Source organism: Cibotium barometz, chromosome 48 (genome assembly GCF_041138505.1).
Source record: "Cibotium barometz isolate CiBa-2024 chromosome 48, ASM4113850v1, whole genome shotgun sequence".
Lineage (NCBI taxonomy): Eukaryota > Viridiplantae > Streptophyta > Polypodiopsida > Cyatheales > Cibotiaceae > Cibotium > Cibotium barometz.
In genome coordinates, this window is record NC_141093.1 from 2,460,308 (window position 1) to 2,480,252 (window position 19,945).

At 47.1% G+C, this 19,945-nt stretch overlaps 1 protein-coding gene across 1 annotated transcript in view; it reads left to right on the forward strand.

Moving 5' to 3' along the window:
- The window catches only part of LOC147610699 (uncharacterized), a 148,183-nt gene that overhangs the window by 20,187 nt on the left and 108,051 nt on the right, over positions 1-19,945 (forward strand). The window contains exons 5-8 of the mRNA XM_086785084.1: positions 11,953-12,306; positions 12,420-12,740; positions 12,844-13,194; positions 13,282-13,617. Of these exons, the coding sequence (XP_086641210.1) occupies positions 11,953-12,306; positions 12,420-12,740; positions 12,844-13,194; positions 13,282-13,617 (1,362 nt within the window). The remainder of the gene's footprint in view (positions 1-11,952; positions 12,307-12,419; positions 12,741-12,843; positions 13,195-13,281; positions 13,618-19,945) is intronic.

Here is a 19,945-nt window from a genome sequence, read left to right on the forward strand (position 1 = left end):
TTGCGAGAGTTTATGGTTCCCACCCCTCTTGTTCGCAGGCCCGTGAATGGCTTCTAGCAGCTCTCCCTTCGGAGCTGATCGTGCACTTCCAGGATACTCGTTTTCTTGGTCGAGGCTTCTTCCATGTGGACTTTCATTCTTCAGAAGCTACTTCTCAGGTTTTGGTTGGCAGCCGCTTCTCTCATGGTCCTAGAAAGATTTTCTTCTTTCAGTACTAGATGGGCTTTGATCCAGTGGCAGAGGATCAGTGCCTTACCCCGGTCTCACTGCGGTTCCCTGCTCTTCCTCGGTCCTATTGGAAGCTTTTAGCTTCCATAGGGGCATCCTTTGGCCAGGTTCTAGAGGTACCAGTCCTTCCGAGCTCTCTCGCCTCAGCTTCCACGGCTGTTACCGCCACTCTTGATGGTGTACCTCGGGTCCTTGTGCTTGTTCCTGATCCATCGATTATTGATAATCATGTTATGCTTCAGAGACCTGATGGATCTCATTTCCGCTAGAGGATGGAGATTGCAGGCAGACCTGACCAGTGTCGGGTTTGTCATCGGCAGGGCCACATTGCTAGAGATTGCGAGGGGCCATCCTATGTGAAGTACATCTACAAGATACTTCGCCTTACCATTATGCATAGACAATGGCACATTTCCTACCCATCAGATGCCTTCTGCAGTTGCCGACACTCTAGTTTCTCCTTTGTAGCATACCACACAACGTTGGGTTGTGGTTAGGGATGGTAGGCACCCTCGGACCCCCGTATCTGCCCCTTCGCCCTCACCCCTTGTGGAGCACCCTAACCCTTATGCAGCTTTTGCCTCACAGGATGTTGATCCTTCTTGCAGGCACATGATCTGGATCCTTCACAGGAGGATGAGGCTTGCAGGCACATGATCTAGAGGATGAGGCTTGCAGGCACATGATCTGGATCCTTCACAGGAGGATGGTGCATTACAGTTACATGATGATTGTACCCTAGAGGATGATGTTGCGCATTCACATTGTCATGGTACCTCTCCAGTTTTTTGAGGACTAGCCATGGCTTTTCCCCGGAGTGGGAGAGAGAGGTAAGGTTTACATCCTCATATTTTCCCTCCCTTACCTATGCGAGACGTACTTCCGCCTCTAAAGGGGGTCCTTCGTCGACTACGAGATCTGGTCGTTCCTACTCTGAGTCCTTATGAGGATTGTCTCTTGGAACATTCAGGGTCTTGGGGGTTTTTTTCCGTGTCGGCGGAAACAAATTGTAAAAACCCAGCTTCATTGTGTAGTCACAGGTGGACCTATGGATGTATTGCTCTTGCAAGAGCATAAACTGGATGCTAGCCAGTGTAGGAGATCAGGCAAGCTTCTCTCGGGACACACCTTTTGGTCACCAGCTGTCGGTACCAAGGGTGGTGTTTGTATCTCTGTTTCATCTTTGATCTTGCCTTGCATCATTGGACATGGTGTCATTTTGCCTGCGAGAGTGTAATGGATCCTTCTTATGCAGGGTACTACACAAATTGGTATTCTCAACCTCTATGCTCCTAACCATAGAGGTGAGAGGATTTCCTTTTGGAAATCTCTCACTACACTGATGCCTCTTGCTGATAATTTGAATAATGGGTGGGGATTTTAACATGGTTGAGATGCCAACGGATAAAAGAGGTGGATATGAGGGCTTGGTGCATCCTCTTGCAAGAGCGTCTTGGGAGAGGTTTATACTCTCCATTCATAGCAGAGATTGTTGGCAAGACGATGACATTTTGAGGAGATCATCCAGTCTTCTTTATTCATGGTCTAATAGGAGAAGGGATGCAGGATGTATTTATGCACGGTTAGACAGATTTTATGTGGATGATTGGGTGCTTGACAAAGGTGGGCATACTTTTATTGCTACAAGCACCTCTAAATCGGATCATTGCCCAGTGGTTTTATGTATTAGAGATCCGAACTGCCATGGATCAGCACCCCATGTATGCATCCCTTATCATTTGTTTTCAGATGCAGAGCTATCACATCGTATGCTTGATATTTGGAGATCTCATGATTTCTCACAGGCCTCTCAAAGCCTGGCCTCTGCTCTTTGTGATATTAGTGACTTTTATCACACATGTGCTCTAAGAGGCAAGAGGCCTTGGATTTAGAAAGGGCTATTAGACGTAGATTGGCTGCCTTACAGAAAGAGCACGAGAAACATCCTCATGCTCAATGGGTTGCAGATTCTTTATGTATTGTTAGGGCAGAACTTCATTTCTCTCTTGAGCAGCGCGCGGAGTACCGTTTCCATGCCTAGGAATCCTTTTGGACACAGATGGGTGGCAGATGTAACAAACATTTCTTTGCTACTCATGACCCATCTCATGCCAGAGATAGTGTCAGACAGTTGTAGGATTCACATGGCAATCTTCACTCAGATCCTCTTATGGTTAGACTGATTGCCACTGATTTCTATCCCTAGCTTCTTAGTGTTGAGCCGCAATCTGATTTGAGACATAGGGCATAGAGGAAGGTTTGGAATGCATTGCCACATTTGATCACTGAGGAGATGTGTGCCGCTTTGGATGTCCCTTTTTCTATGCAAGAGTTCAATCATGCTCTTCATTCCTTACCTCATGGTAAGTGTCCAGTGGAGGATGACCTCTCCCCTATTTTTTCATTACTTTTTGGGATGAGATTGGAGCTGAGATCACATCGGCTCTCCAGGAGATGTGGGACACAGGTTCTATGCCTTCTTCTCTCACTGAGGGGCTTATTTATCTTATTCCTAAGAGTGGGGATAAGACATTGATTGGCCAGTGGAGACATATCACCTTACTTGGGATTGCATATAAGATTCCTTCTAAGGCAGTGAGCATCAGATTGCAGCCAATTTTGCAGGATGTCATTCATGATACTTAGAATTGATTCTTACATGGCAGGAGCATCTTTGATAACATTTTCTCGTTTTGGGAGGCCGTCGAATGGGCTAAAGCGAGCAATCAGCCCTTAGCCATTTTGCTCTTGGATTTTGAGAAGGCCTATGATAGAGTGGATTGGGACTTCCTTGAGGGTACTCTTAGCCATATGGGCTTCTCTCAGAGATGGATCAAGGGAGTTTCATGTATGTATCGTGATAACTATAGTAGAGTGATCACTTGCGGTGATAGAGGAGATCAGATTTCTCGCTCAATACGGCAGGGTTGCCCTTTCCGGGTAGCACTAGAGGAGTTCTGTTTGGCAGTAGGGGCGCTCATTAATTGGCACAAATCTATTGGTTTTTGAGTTAGTGATTCACCGAGAGTTGCTTGGGGTGCAAAGCTTGGTTTTACTTGGATCAGCAGAGGATGCACTGCTACATATTTGGGATGCCAGGTTGGGATTGATATTTCTCTTGCACAGCAGTTTGCTCCAGTACTTATGAGTATTCGGAAGAAGCTCCTCCATTGGAGCTCTAGGAGATTAGATTTAGCTTCCAGAGCTTTGGTGGCTAATCAGGTATTGCTTGCCTAAGCTTGGTTTATTGCCTCTTGTTGGTGCTTCTCTCGTGCGTGCATTGGTCAATTGCGGAGATTGATCCGCAATTTTCTCTGGTCGGGTTTGGATGGCACCTCAGACACTCGTGCCAAGGTAGCTTGGCTCATAGTTATTCAACCCAAACGAGAGGGGGGCTTGAATATTATCCATCCGGATGTTCATTGCAGGGCATTGCTCTGCAAACTTGTGGTCAGAGGTTTCCTACCAGGCACTAAGTCTTGGAAGGATTTTTTCTTGTCTCAGATTTCCAGATGTACACCCCGGGTCAGGAGAGATTGGATGCCCAACACACGATTTTTGTTCACAGAGGTTGATATCAGGGCACCATCTTCCCCTTTTATTGCAGCCATTGTCAGAGCATGGAGAAGCATGAGATCTTTTTTGCGACAAAGGCTTCCTAGGTCTTTGGATGAGGCTGACTGACAACCTATTATGTGGAACGAGCTCATCAGGGATGAGGCCGGTTGGTGCATCTCGTTATATGCAGTGGTTAGGATGAGAGAGATGTGCATACACAGTTCTTTCTTGGAAGACCTTTAAGAGTCTTCTGGAGGATCAGAGAGCTGCATCCATTCAGCATCTTAGGGGCTCTCGCATTCGTATCGATCAGATTGATGGAGCTATTCCACATGAGTGGCTCTCGGGGACCTTTCATGGAGACTATCATCCGAGTTGGCTGGGAGCTTCCGGAGGATCGGAGAGCTGCATCCATTCGGCATCTTAGGGGCTCTTGCATTTGTATTGATCAGATTGATGCAGATTTTCCACATGAGTGGCTCTCTAGGACCTTTCATGGAGACTATCATCCAAGTTGCTGGGAGTTTTTTCGAGGATAGGCATACCTCTGCAGGTCATTGCTCTCCCGGGCTAGGAGGCTATAGATTGCATCCTTTACTCCATCATGCTTGGAGGGAGATTGAGGAGATTGTTGGTCGTTCGTGGAAGCATTGGTTCATTGACCCTTCTCCTCAGATAGTGACTCATGGCTCTTGGTGTTTGTGGTTATATGGTGGCAGTCCTATCAGATATCTTCAGTGGGATCTAGGAGAGTGGGAGTGGATTGATGCCTTCGATCCTTTGAAAAGCCTTCCTTTTTTCAGTTTCACCGTCCGGAATGCCAGGCTTCTCCTCACTGGACAGATGCATAGGACCCCTAGTCTCAGGCCTCATTGGGAGAGCTATGATATTTCTCCAGTGATACAGCGCAAATATTGGCATAGACTTTGGCACTCGTACAGAAGGAGCCAGATCTCTCATTTCTTTTGGTTATTCTTACATGGTGGTCTCCCTACCAACCACTCGAGATCGGTTTTTGGTGTAGCACCTTCTTGTCCTAGGTGTGCGGCAGATTTTGAGACTGTGTAACATTGTTTCTGGGGATGCAGTACTGTACAAAAGATTTGGGGTTCTGTAGCCCAACTTATGGGCAAATTGAGTGGCCGAGCCATGCATGTGACTTGGGGGGAAGTTGCTTGGCTCTCCCAGTCTGGTCCGAGCTTTTTTATGAGGGCAGTGATACAGATTCTGCTATTTTCATTCGTAGAGATATTGCCCATCATGGTTTATTGCAGGATGTCCCTCACTCTGATTATACACTCCCCACACAGAGGATTGACACCAGTTGGGAGATTATTTCTAGTATTACAGCAATCTGGAGAGCTAGATGCATGGAGGCTATTGAGGGTGTCCAGATTTTTGGGTCTCAATGCATTAGTACTATATGGGGTGATATCATCCATACTCTTATGGCTACTTGGGCTTGTATTCAGGGGCCCTCTCGTTTTGCGCAGGCAAAGCGTGTGATATTTATGCGGGAGTGGGACCATGGCATCTTCTTTTCCTCTAGTACCATAGGTCTTTCATGGCATCGTGATGCTCTTCAATGGTTGAAATCACCTTACATATTGGGGTGATTCTATTCTTTTCCGGCCTATAGCTGTGATTGTTGTATGTCTTTTTCATACTTCATAGAAGTCTCTTTCTATTAAAAAAAAAAAAGATGAGGAGGTAGAAGTAGCGCATAGGCTTGATCACCAATCTTCCTTGTGATCACATATGGACCACAATACCTAGGGGTTGGCTGGTGAGGGAGGGGGCGGGGTGGTTGGGGCCGAAGCTCTCTCAAGAAAGTGTGCTTGTGTCTGCAGAGCTCAAGCAAAAGGGGCGTAGGCAACGTTAGTCCGGGAAGTCAATGATCTTGAAGGGTACACCAAATCCCTCACGAAACAGATAGTGAAACCTCCCGTGGATCTCATAGTATACTGGGCAGCGGCATATGTAATGCTTCTCCTTCTCAACCTCTGTGTGGCATAATCAGTAGATCCTCTCCTCTCTGGGTCTCCGTATGAGCTTCTCGGCTCTGAAGACGTACTCAACTCTACTTGTCTCCACTCTGAGGTGGTGGGATGAACCCCGTATCTAGCCAATCACAATACACATGGCATGGGACATGTGAATACTCAGGTAGCTCGGCTGCTGGATGAATCCATCCTCAGTGAGCGTGAGGAAGTGATCTCTGTAGAAGTGCATCTTCGTTGGGAGCTCCAGAGGTGTGATCCATGTGCAATGAGTGTAGAGGCTGAGAAGATCTAACCGGATAACCTGGTTGGTATCTTCATGAGAGAGCTGGAGAAAAGGGGAGTCTAAACTGTACTGAAGGGGTGGTGGTAGGCAGTCCATGCCCCATGTATGATGTACTACACCCCACCATCTCAACTGGGTGGAATTAGTAGTATACCACTTATCATGTATAGCATGCTAGCCAGTGACTGCATAGTGAGCTGCACATGACTATATGCTTTTCATTTCAGTTTTTCTTTCCATAATACTCAGGACATGGACTTGTGTACAGATTTGTCTCATAGGCCAATCTAGCCTTCCGTAGATGTTAATATATCTTTTCTTTCTTTCTGCCAACCTCAATCTCGAGCCTATGGGATGAGACACTGAACTGACCAAGTGCTATCCTCATGGCATGTGACATGAAAACATCCAGTCCAGGTTTCCTGGCCTTTGTATGAATGCATCCTCTGGAAGCCTCAGAAAATGGTCACTGTAGTACTGCATCTTAGGTGGTAGGGGCTCCCTTGGGGTAATCCATGTATCTTGAATGTGTAACTGTAGCAAGTCATATCGAATTATCCGGTTCCTATCCACATGTGTGAGCCTAGTGTAGGGGGAGTCTGGATCATACTTAAATGGGGGTAGTCGGCTCATCTGTAGTCCATATGTGGTGAACCATGCGAGGACAGAAGCATACCAAGATGGATGCACCCCTCTCTCCGCTATCGCTCGAGAGAAGACAGTAGTGCTAGGTATGGTAACCGTGGTGAATCCAGGCGAGTATTCTCTATATGTATACGACAGTCCCGTGATGCCTGTTTCATGGAGAAGCGTCTGCCGGAGCTCGTGAAAGTGACCCCCAAGTAGACATATGAGTTTGCTACCTCCATCCGGCTGCCCATGTAGGTGATCTCTGTATGTTTCCTCACACTAGGGGAAGTATAGAAGACATGACCTTGGTCTTCCTAAGGTTTACTGACAAACCCCTCTGCAAATAGAAGTCCTGTTGGGCATCCATGTGCGTCCCTCTTGTGAGTCTGCAATAAGCTCTATATCATCAACATATAAGAGAATAGACACAAGTATGCCTGCTAGGGATGCCCCTCCACCTCTTACTCTGTCAATAAAGTCTGAGATCTCATCAATGTATAGCTAGAAGAGGGTGGGGGATAGCGGGCAGCACTGTTTCACCCCAATAGTACTAGATATCCCCTCTGAGAGTCCTCTAGGGCATCTCGCCCTCCCTAGAGAGAGAAAGAAAGAAAGAAGAAAGATATATTAACGTCTCCTAAAGGCCGAAATGGCCCATGAGACCAAAACAAGGTACAACTGATGATGATGATGTCTCATCATAACAAATCTGAGAGAAAGAATGAAAATAGTAACATCCTAAGAGCTAAGAGCTGAAAGCTGAACCACTGAATCGTCGTGGTAAACTCCTCCGGTGATGGGCGATTAGAGAGAGAACGAAGAAAGAAAGTTGTATTAACGTCTTCAAAAGGCCAAAATGACCTATGAGACCAAAAGGTTACATCATATCCATGAAATAGTAATAAAGAAAGATAACAAAAATCTAGAAATTTAAAATCTGATCTAGGTACATGAGCAGAGAGCTCTCATATCACCCTAATACATCCCTCATGGGCCGCTGTGACATGGTACTCAAGGTGGTAAAATTGAGCTGGTGCGAGAAGGTCCTGCAATGATGGGAGATGATGGCCCGGATCGTCCTGTGGTGGTGTGGCCGTGTGGGGAGGGCCATGGGGTTTGGGGCGTCGAGCTCTGCATAACTCAGTGGCTCTGTCGAGTGTCACACCTCTCGGCCGAGCTCCTACACTAAGGGTATGATGGGTGGATCGGCCCTCAGAGTGCTGGTATGGAAGAAGTCAGTGAGAGCTCTCTGTGCTGGTCCTCGAGCAAGTATAGCTGATCTAGATCTCACTAAGGACACTCCCAGTGTCTACAAAGAGAGCTATAGAAGAACAAGTCCTAGGCATCTTTGATCCAGGAAGTCCATGATCTTGGAAAGTGGTCCGAACCCAGCTCGGAAGAGGCAGTGGAACCTCCCCTGAATCTCATAGTATACAAGGCATCGGCATATGTAACGATCCTCTATCTCGGGCTCTGTATGACAGAGCTGGCATATCCTGTCCTTTCGTGCGGCCACCCTAGGCCTATATCTGGCAATCTCCACTCTTAGCTGGTGGGATGAGGTGCAGATCTGGCCGATCCCACATCTCACTCCAAAGGATAGGTGTATGTCCATGTAGCGTGGACGGATGATGAACCCAACCATTGTCAGGCATAGGAGGTGATCTCTGTAGAAGGCCATCTTTGTCCCCAGTGGACGACTAGGTGAACTCCATGTCCTCTGAGTATCCAGTCTGACAATGTCCATCCTGATAACCCTGTCCCGCTCTGTGCGGCTGAGAGAAAATGACGGGGCCTCTATGCTATAGTGGAAGGGGGGGGGGGGGTGCCTCCATCTGCATACCGTACATGCCAAACCAAGTGCCTACCTGTGCATACGAGCACTCTCTATCTCCCTCAAGTGTCAACTGTCTCGAGGACTCCAGGGCTAGCCGGGGGTATCTATCAAGTGGAAGCTCCCATAGCCTATGCCAGTATGTCACTGTCTGGAATAGAGCCTCTGTCACATCGGTGCAGCCCCCATCTCTGCCCGCACAATCTCATGTGGCACCGATGGTTTACTCCTAATCATGCGTGAGATCATCGCCACTAGGGGCCTCTCCATCGGCTTCCACCCATCATATACCTCCTCTGTATCTGTCTCAACCGGCTCTCTCCTCTGTCTCCTCCTATGGTATAAGCTAGGACCCCAGATGGGGGCACGATACAGTAGTGCAGGTGTAACTAGAGTATCAAATAGCCAAAGCTTCGTCCTCGGCTCCTGAAACTGTATTTGTGAGCATTGCCTCTCTAGCGAGCCAAGGGCTGCATATCCCCTCATCAATCTAGCGTCTGCCGCCTTCCGCATCGAGAACTGAGGTCCAGCAAAAGTGATCCCAAGGTATACATACGAGGTAACATACTCCACAGGCTCTCCACTGTATGTAAACTGTATTGCAGATCTACTTATCCAATGTGAGGAGGTGTTAAAGATCATGACCTTGGTCTTTCCAAGGTTCACAGCAGTAAGGTCCCGGTCCTTGCAAAAGGCTTGTAATGCATCCAAATGCCTCTGCAGCCCCTCTGGTGAATCAGAAATAAGAACAATATCATCTGCATACAAGAGGACTCCTGCCAAATGTGCTCCTGGTCCTCCCTGTCTGTCTATGTAATCCGAGATCTCGTCAATGTATAGACCAAATAGAGTAGGAGACAAGGGGCAGCCCTGCTTCACCCCGATAGTGCTGTGTATGATCTTTGAGTCACCTCCTGGAGCCCGTACTCTGCCTGTGATTGACTCATAGAGTGTAATGATCCCCCACAGCATCTCTGCTGGCACTCCCATATCCTGCAGTCTCCTCATCAGTCTGTTCCGTGGGACAATATCAAAAGCTTTGCGGAAATCCACAAGGCAGCAGTATATCCATTGCCCATGAGCTCTCCCCTCCTCAATGATCCCCCATAGTGTAAAGATATGATCTAGTGTGCAGTGCCCTCTCCTAAAGCCTGCCTGCCTCGGTGCTCTGAGTCTGCTCCTCGAACCATCTACTAAGCTCATGCTCCAAAATCGAACCATAAATCTTGGCCAAGGTGTGACCAATCATGATAGTCCTATAGTTGTTGGGGTCCATGGGGTCACCTGCTTTCAAGATAGGTACAATAGTATTCGATGACCGGCTGACGGGGAAGCCTTCACATAAAGCCTTGTTAAATATGTCAACCAGTAAAGGGGCTAGTGTGTCTCTAGCATGGGAGAAATGCTCGGTGAGGAGTCCATCACGATCTTGTGCTCTCCCAGTCTGCATCCTGTCAATAGCATCTCTCACCATGCTGAGAGAGAGAGAGAGAGAGAGAGAGAGAGAGAGAGAAATGAAATGTTATATTAACGTCTTCAAAAGGCCATAATGACCTATGAGACCAAAAAGTTACATCATGGTGGATCTGATACAACGTCTGGATAAAAAAACCAGAAAATGAAAAATAAAGATGATACTACTGGCACCTAGAAAATGAAACTAGAACTGGAAGGTAAACAGAAACCCTTATAGGGTGTGAATATAGTGAGGGGGGGGGGGGGGGGTATGCTATGGAGGTGAGTGGAGTACAGTGAGGGGATACAATATCATGTGGGATGGGGGGGTACACTATGGAGGTGCCTCCATCTCATAATATGTGCCGCATCGGACGCTGGTGGATCTCCTCAATATCCTCTGTGGTCAGCACCCTGACTGGGTGTCCCGCATGTCTCGCAAGAATAATCCGAATCCGCCGCTGCAACCTCCGTCTATGCTGGGATGCCCTCCTCCGTAGTCGTGGGCGTCTGGACCACCCAAGCTCAATCGCACAATCAATCAGTGTACCGCTGGTGTGGGCGGTATCCATGTCCTGCTGCTGCTGTGGTCCATCTGGCGCAGTGATGGCTGGACAAAAGAGAGAGAGAGAGAGAGAGAGAGAGATTTTATTGCTGTCTACAAAAGACCCAATGGGTCTATTAGAGAGACATGTCCTACAAAAGTTTCATGTGTGAACTGTGATTGTGGAAACACAAATATTGAAAATGAAATGAAAAGAAGACCCGCGTACGAGGCGGGCTTTCCATGTACACGTGGTGCCAAAAATCCTGGAGCAAGATGGCTAGAGATACTCAGGGAATGTGTCCCGCATTTCTTAACCCAATGATAGTACCATCCTCTTCCATATTCAAGCGAAGAGTTGTGATGGCATCCCCTCCTGTGGAGTGGCCTCTCCATGGTGGCGAAGTCAGTTCTGGACGTGCAGCTGATGGTGGGCGAAAGGCCTTGATCTCTGGATGCAGGGGCATCTGGATCTCTAGAGGGTATGCGCTATCTCACTAGTGACGCCATGGGTGCGGTGGCAAAAGGATCCTGCAAGTGGGCGGAGTGTAGTCTCTGACCTTTATGGTCCCTCGGACCCTGTGAAGCCTGGATGATATTCTCTGGCATGGGTGAATGCAATTTGAAGAAGTCTATAATGGATGTCTGAGAGGCATCTCATTGGCTCTGGCTCTGGCTCTGGTTCCCTAAGTGCGGTCTGAGCATGGTCTCCTGGTGGCAGCAAAGCTCTAGTAGGTACAGACCTATAGGCATCTCTGGTCCTCATTATGCATAACCTGTGAGAGGGGGCCGAATCTGTCTCAGAGACAATGAAATCTCCTGCAAATCCAAACATTTAATGCACATCTAGACATTTCATCTGTCTCGAGACAATGAAATCTCATAGTAAGATGGACATCTAAACATTTAATGCTCGTGTCTCGACCTCCCCTGCCTGCATATCCTACATATCCATGCGTCGCGAGGGGTGCGATCTGCTCTATTGGACTCGATCAGTATTTTTTTTTGTTGGCAGTCTACTTCTGGGCAGCTCACTTGTGACAGCAAGCAGAAGGGTGATGTCACATGCACATGTTGCTACTCTTGATGCATGTGGCGTTTGTACCATAGCTGTGCTTTTATGGTTGAAATGGTTGGAAGTAGATCTTTTAGGCAGCCTTGCACTGCAAGCACCGAATTGTAAACTGCTTAGGCTGGGTGCAACAGTGGACTGGCCAACTCGCCTGGCTGATGAGCTGGAAACCAAGTCGACCAGACGTGATGCTTATGCAAGGACCTCCATTTTTATGCAATCCACCTTGATGCTTTCAGTCCCAGTAGTGCTTCCACATTTAATACTGTTATCACCCTTTTAGGATAGTATAATGCTGGCTTATAGAAATTCCGTCACATTTCTTATTTGCTTTATCTGGATCAGGTCCAATCTACTATGGAGCATGCTCAGTTTCTTGGAAGGGGAAGAGTGAGTTTGTTGCTGGGGAACTGGCTGTTTTGGAACTGGTTCAGCGAGATTTCTATGGCAACATTGTTAGTTTGAAAACAGGCAGGGGTGAGACACTAACTGGTCTGCAGGCAAGTGTGGTGCAGCCGGACAAGCCATTTTCCATACCCATCTCTCTTGATCCAAAGGTAGTAGTGGTACATGATATAGTGACGGGTGTCATTACCATCCAGCTCCGTCCCAAAGTGGCAGGGAATCTAAGCCTGCAGGTTGTTGTAAATGGTACTAAGAACATCGGTGGCACACCATTCCCATTGATTGTCAAAGCAGGTGGGTAAATGTATCTACTTTGCTCATCAGTACACTGTTTGTGTTAAAACATGGCTGCATGGCTTCTGACTTTAACTTGATCTTAATTGAGTGTAGCTATCCTCCTTTTTCAGGCCCCTTGTCAGTGCCAACTTGTTCCTGCATGTGGAGATACAATGACAGTAGTTTTAAGTCAGGAACAATGGCTCAAATTGATGTGTTGTATGTAGATAAGTATTACAATGCTGTAAATGGAACCTTCTCATTTAGTACGGCCTTTCTAAGATCTTCAGGAGTGTATATGACTCCACCTTCAATCAAGCAGGATAAGGGGCTGTATCCAGAGTATGTAACCTTAAGTTTTCGTCCAACCATGGCAGGGATTTTCTTTGTAGAGATTGGGAGCAGAAAGCACAACATAACCAACTCACCCCTTGGATATGTAGTTTTTGCAGGTAATTTAGTTGGAAGGTGGTGGGCAAGTGTTTTTATGTTCTATGGGATTGAAGTTAGAAATCTTACGAGGGGCTGCGTGTTGGGCTTTCTTTTGCTTTACAGCCCTAGTATCAATAAAAAACTGCATCCCCCAGTGGTTAAATGGCTCAAGAGCAGTTGAAGTAGGGCAAAATGCGGCACTCAGAGTCTGGTTGATGGACGCTTTTGGAAACAATGTTAGCCGTCAGACGTTCTCTCTCCAAAATCCAGCCATGTTAGAGGTGAACATCACGAGTGTGGGAAGCCAAAATGGCTCTGCATTACAGAACTTCCGTCTTTTTTCAAAGTCAAATATGACGAATGGCTACCAGGAGTTTCTCCTGTATACTGAAATAGCAGGACATTACGTTCTTGATGTGGGTGATAAGAAATCAAGCATCTCTGGGTCTCCCTTATCACTGGAGTTTGTTGCCGGTAAGCATATAAAATAATCAAGCTAGTATGAGTTTTTTTAAAATAATTTAGAGACTTTAATCTAGATTTTGCAATGCCCTTTTGCAGGGAAGGTCTTGGTGACTAAATGCATAGCTTCTTGGAAAAACGATGAAAGCATTTTTTACTCTGGGAATTTGGCTGTTGTGCAAGTGGTGCTAAAGGATATGTATAACAATTCTGTCAATCCAGTTTACAATGTGGTCAGTTTTAATGCCATTTCTATCAGCAAAATGACTCTCGACAGCAAACTGTCAGATCTTCAAACGGGTTTGAGAGTAAAGGACTCACCAGATTTTACATTGATTACATTCTGGGCAAATGTTACTGGAGACTTCCAACTACATATTGGAACAGAAAAAGCAAACATTTCAAACTCTCCTTTATCATTCACTGTTTTTCATGGTAAAATTTCCATAAAAGTAGCTTGAAGCTGAAGATGCCTCAAGAAATTGTATTGAAATTGCAGCCTCTTTGTTTATGCAGTATATACCAAAAGTGTCTCTGTCTAGATGTATCTGTTTGTTCTAATCTCTGCACTTATGATAGGGCACTTACAATTCATAATTTATCAATGTTGTTATTTGTGTACATTAGCGTGCTTTGCCACAATTTCTGAATAACAACCTGATTTGCAGCATCACTCAATGAAAAGCATGCTGTAATAAACATTTCAGTTGGACAATGTATAAATGATGGCCCCTGTAATCAGGGATTTAGGTTGAGGAAGGTTCTACCTTATTTTGAGAAAAAAGCGTGACAATGTGATCCTGCGCAGAGAAGGTCCTCCTGAATCCTGCCTGCCCTGGTGCCCTGCAGTCCTTCTCCCTGTTCACCCCCCCTTTCCCCACCCGCTGCCGTTTTCTCTCTCTTCGCCCCCCTTCCTGCAGTCCTCCTCCCTGCTCGCCTCCCCTTTCTCCACCCTGCCTCCCTCCCCCCTCCCTCCCTCCCTTCCTTGCTCAGGCCCCCAAGGCAGCAACATAATCCTATCTGCTGCTACTTGCCTCCCCAATTGCAGCTGGCCACCTATGGGGGCCACCAGCTGAGGACCAAAATCAGTACTAGAAGGGGGACCCCTTCAGTCCAACACGGACAGCTCGCCGGCAACAAGAACTAGAGGTGAGAAGGACAGGAAATCCAGCTCGATTTGGGTGAGCACACAGAAGATCGGCGACCCCCATATCAAAACATGCCTGACCACCATGAGAGAAGTATGCAAAACGCAGGATATGGACATTGAGCACCTCCAAAAGAAGCTTGGGGAGAACAAGGATAGTGATGACCTTAGGTGTCAGTTGCGTGCCTCCATGCAAGAGGAGATGGCTTCCCGCACTCCAGAGCCACTCCTACATCACCAAGAAGGATTGTCCCACAGAATGGCTGGTACGACGAGGAATGTCGTGATACCCAAGCCCGTCTACATCGGGAGATGACGCTAGGATCCACCACTCACTAGCAGGTGCGAGTGATCTTTCGACGTCTCACACGGAGAAAGAAGAGAGCCTACCTAGCCAGGCTTGAGCAGGAGCTATACTAGCTATTTCTTGGAAGGGACAGTAAGGAGGCCTGGAGGATCTTCCAGGATCATCGCCTTCCGACTGTGATTACTTCACCCGGCACCTGGAACACCTATGTCACCTCTCTCTACCATGCCCCCGAGCAGCCCCCTCTCCCCCATCCACCCGAACCTCGTCCCCCACTCTTCCTTCTTTCACCTCAGCATGGTGGGTGAGAGATGCTATTGACAGGATGTAGATTGCGAGAGCACAGGATCATGATGGACTCCTCATCCAGCATTTCTCCCATGCTAGGGACATGCTAGCCCCTTTACTGGTTCACATGTTTAACAGGGCTTTATGTGAGGGCTTCCCTGCCAGCTTGGTCATTGAATACTATTGTACCTATCTTGAAAGTAGGTGACCCCATGGATCCCAACAACTACAAGACTACCATGATTGGTCACACCTTGGCCAAGATTTATGGTTCGATTTTGGAGCATGAGCTTAGTAGATGGTCTAAGGTGCAGAGAGTCAGAGCACCAAGGAAGGCACGCTTCAGGAGAGGGCACTCCACACTAGAGCATAATACATACACTATGGGGGATCATTGAGGAGGAGAGAGCTCACGGGCATTGGATATACTGCTGCTTTGTGGATTTCCGCAAAGCTTTGATAGCGTCCCATGGGCCAGACTGATGAGGATACTGCAGGATATGGGAGTGCTAGCAGAGATGCTTTGGGGGATCATTACACTCTATGAGTCAGTCAACAGGAAGAGTACGGGCTCCAGGAGGTGACTCAGAGATCATACACAGCACTATCGGGTGAAGTAGGGCTGCCCCTTGTCTCCTACTCTATTTGGTCTATACATTGATGCGATCTCGGATTACATAGACAGACAGGGAGGACCAGGAGCACATTTGGTAGGAGCCCTGATACCGATCCTCTTGTATGCAGATGATATTGTTCTTATTTCTGATTCACTAGAGGGGCTGCAGAGGCATTTGGATGCATTACGGGCCTTTTGCGAGGACTGGGACCTCATTGTGAACCTTGGAAAGACCAAGGTCATGATCTTCAACACCTCCTCACAGTGGATAAGTAGATCTGTAGTATAGTTTACATAGAGTGGAGAGCTTGTGGAGTATGTTACCTCATATGTATACCTTGGGATCACTTTTGCTAGACCTCAGTTCTCGATGCGGAAGGTGGCCGAAGCTAGATTGATGAGGGGATATGTAGCCCTTGACTCGCTAGAAAGGCAATGCTCACAAATACAATTTCAGGAGCTGAGAACGAAGCTTTGGCTATTTGATACTCCAGTTACACGTGCACTACTGTATGGTGCCCCCATCTAGGGTCCTAGCTTATACCACAGGAGGAGACGGAGGAGAGAGCCGGCCGAGACAGATACAGAGGAGGTATATGATGGGTGGAAGCCGATGGAGAGGCACCTATTGGCGATGATCTCACGCATGATTAGGAGTAAGCCATCAGTGCCACATGAGATTGTGCGGGCAGAGATGGGGTATGCACCGATAGTGACAGAGGTTCTATTCTAGAGAGTGACATACTGGCACAGGCTATGGGAGCTTCCACTTGATAGATACCCTCGGCTGGCCTTGGAGTCCCCGAGACAGCTGACACTTGAGGGAGATACAAAGTGCTGGTATGCACAGGTAGGCACTTGATTTGGCCTGTACGGTATGCAGATGGAGGAACTCCCCCCATTCCAGTACATCATAGAGGCCCCGTCCTTTTTTCTCAGCCGCACAGAGCGGAATAGGGTTATTAGGAAGGACATTGTCAAACTGGATACTCAGAGGACATGGAGTTCACCTAGTCGTCCACTGGGGACGAAGATGGCCTTCTACAGAGATCACCTCCTATGCCTGACAGAGGATGGTTTCATCATCCATCCACGCTACATGGAAACACACCTATCCTTTGGGGTGAGATGTGTGATCGGCCAGGTCCGCACCTCGTCCCACCAGCTGAGAGTGGAGATTGCCACATATAGGCCTAGGGTGGCCGCACCAAAGGACAGGATATGCCAGCTCTGTCATACAGAGCCCGAGATAGAGGATCGTTACATATGCCGATGCCTTGTATACTATGAGATTCAGGGGAGGTTCCACTGCCTCTTCCGAGCTGGGTTCGGACCACTTTCCAAGATCATGGACTTCTAGGATCAAAGATGCCTGGGACTTGTTCTTCTATAGCTCTCTTTGTAGACACTGGGAGTCCTTAGTGAGATCCAGATCAGCTGTACTTGCTCGAGGACTAGCACAGAGAGGTCTCACCGACTTCTTCCATACCAGCACTCCGAGGGCCGATCCACCCATCATACCCGGACCATAGGCTAGTGCAGGAGCTCGGCCAAGAGGTGTGACACTCCATAGAGCCACTGAGTTATGCAGAGCTCAACGCCCCAGACCCCAAGGTCCTTGCCCACGGCCACGCCACCACAGGAGGATCCAGGCCATCATCTCCCATCATCGCAGGACCTTCTGGCGCCAGCTCAGTTTTACCACCTTGAGCACCATGTCACAGCAGCCCATGAGGGATGTATTAGGGTGATATGAGAGCTCTCTGCTCATGTACCTAAATCAGATCATGTAGTTCTAGATTTTTGTTATCTTTCTTTATTACTATTTTGTACCCATGAGGATGTACCTCATGGATATGATGTAACCTTTTGGTCTTATAGGTCATTTTGACCTTTTGAAGACGTTAATACAAGTTTCTCTCTCCTCTCTCTCTCTCTCTCTCTCTCTCTCATTTCATTTCTCATGGATTGAGGTGCGCCATTGGGCAAATCTGCACCTCTTCACATCAGTTAGAGATAGAGACAGGTAGATTTAGAGGCATACCTCCAGGGGACAGGATTTGTCAGATTTGTTGGATAGAGCCAGAGACGGAGGAGCACTACATCTGTCGCTGCACAGCATATTATGAGATTCGAGGGCGCTACCATTGCCTTTTCAGAGAGGGATTTGGACCACTCGCTAGAGTCATGGACTATTGTGATCAGCGATGCTTGGGTTTTTATCTCCTGGAGATCCGCAAGCTCAAAGAGTCCATTATCAAGAGCAAACGCCCGACACACAGAGACAGCCACACAGAGACAGATTACTGACTTCTTTAGAGGGGCTACCCGGGAGGACACAGCCGACAGCCCAGCAGTGGGCACCCCATGGGACTCTAGTTGAGAGAGCTATCCAGTTGGGTAGATCCAGACACCCGAGGGATCGTGGATCCTCACATCGGAGACGGTGCCTACACCGGAGGATTCAGAGCATCATTGCGAGGCATCGGGCTCGTCCGACCAGACATCTCACTATGGCAGATATCCAGGCCATCCGGCAGAGACCCATGCTAGAGCTCCTAGGATGATTACGACTCCAGCCATATACTGTTGTACTCACTGTCACTTTTGTACTCCCCCATATTCATGTATTCATGTATCCATGTACTCATGTACCCCATTTTGACTAGTAGCATTAGCTTCCCACTCTCCCTAGTTGCTGCTTCCGAATGCTCCCTACTGATGTATTGTAGGGCTAGATACTTACCTTCAGTTCTTTTTTTTCTTTTACAAACAGTGTATCAGATGTCACATGGTTGTAACTTTGGTCTCATAGGTCACTTTGGCCTTTTGAAGACGTTAATATAACATTTCATTTCATTTCATTGAGTCCCCTATGGTCGTGTTGTCATACTTGTACATTTTATTCTCACTCCACATTTTCCTCTTGATGACTGGAGGAACATCATTGCACTACTTGTTTGTCTCATAGGCCAATTTTGGCCTTTTGTAGACGTTAATATATCTTTCTTTCTTTCTTTCTTTCTCTCTCTCTCTCTCTCTCTCTCAGAGTCCTTCGGCAGGATTTATGGCAAGGATACACTCAAGAGACTTGGATTACACCCAGTCAGCCTCTACCGCCAAAGATGCTATAATACAGAGATCAGTTTATCTGTATCTCAGCGGATAGATTCATACAGAGACCTGGATACATGGATGTGTACATGCCTCACAGTGCCCGAGTGGTGATTCACCAGCTCAGAGTGTCATCACACCAGCTTGAGATTGAGGCAGGTAGGGCAACACGGAGTCCAAAGACCTGGAATGGCGTCCTCGGCTTGTCGAGTGCAACTTATATATATGTGAAAATGTGTGTGTGTGTATGTACACACTTTTTTTTGTGTGTGAAAACCATTGTTTCTATTAGATGAGATGTACAAAGAGAGACCTCAGATAGCAATCATGTACAGATTGTCACAAATGATAGACGAAAATACACATACTTGTCAATCGAGGTCGACTGGCAAACCAGTCAACTATGAGCAATCCAAACTATCCAAATAGCCCAAAATGGGTGTCCATTGGAAGAATGGAGCCATGTGTGCAAATCTCTGCTCATATCTGTCAAATATTCAAAAATACTGAGAGAAACATGCACCTAGAAATCTGGCATTCAAGCATCTAGATAAATGAAGCAGGAAATCCTGTGTGTCAAGGTAGCGCCACAACAAGTGATGAATGGTGTCATTCAAGCAAAACATCTTGGATAACGAGCAGAAGCAATCTTTCTTTTTGTTGAAATGCTACCAATAGAAGTACTCTTGCGATGCATCACCAAAAGAAGACTGTGTTTGAGAGGTAACTTGCTTTTCCATAGCCTCTGCAAAGTTTTTTTCCAGCATATCATTAGCTTATTCAAATTCCATGGCATGCTTCCATGCTTCGAAAACCATGGTGATGGTAAAATCAATCGGTAGATCCTTGCTGCTATGATATGTGAAAAAGGAAATTTCATAGAAACAAAAGTCTCCTCTCTATGGAATATCCAATCTTCGAGTCTATCCTGGCCAAGGTCTAGTACGACATTGTGGAAGGGCTATAATTGTGTTTGGATTTTCGACCATGTAACCCAAACCCCATCTTTGTTGAGCTTGCGGTGGGAAAGATAGCAACATAGCACGTCCCTCAAAAAGGAAATTTCACAGAAACAAAAGTCTCCTCTCTATGGAATATCCAATCTTCGATTCTATCCTCTAGTACAACATTCTAGAAGCGCTATAATTGTGTTTGGATTTTATGCCATGTAGGCCTATAATGCATACCCAAACCCCATCTTCTTTGATCTTGCGGGAAAGATAGCACATGTCCCTCAGGGGATATGACATCTTGCAAAGTGCATATTCCTTTGATACACAGAAAGTAAGCT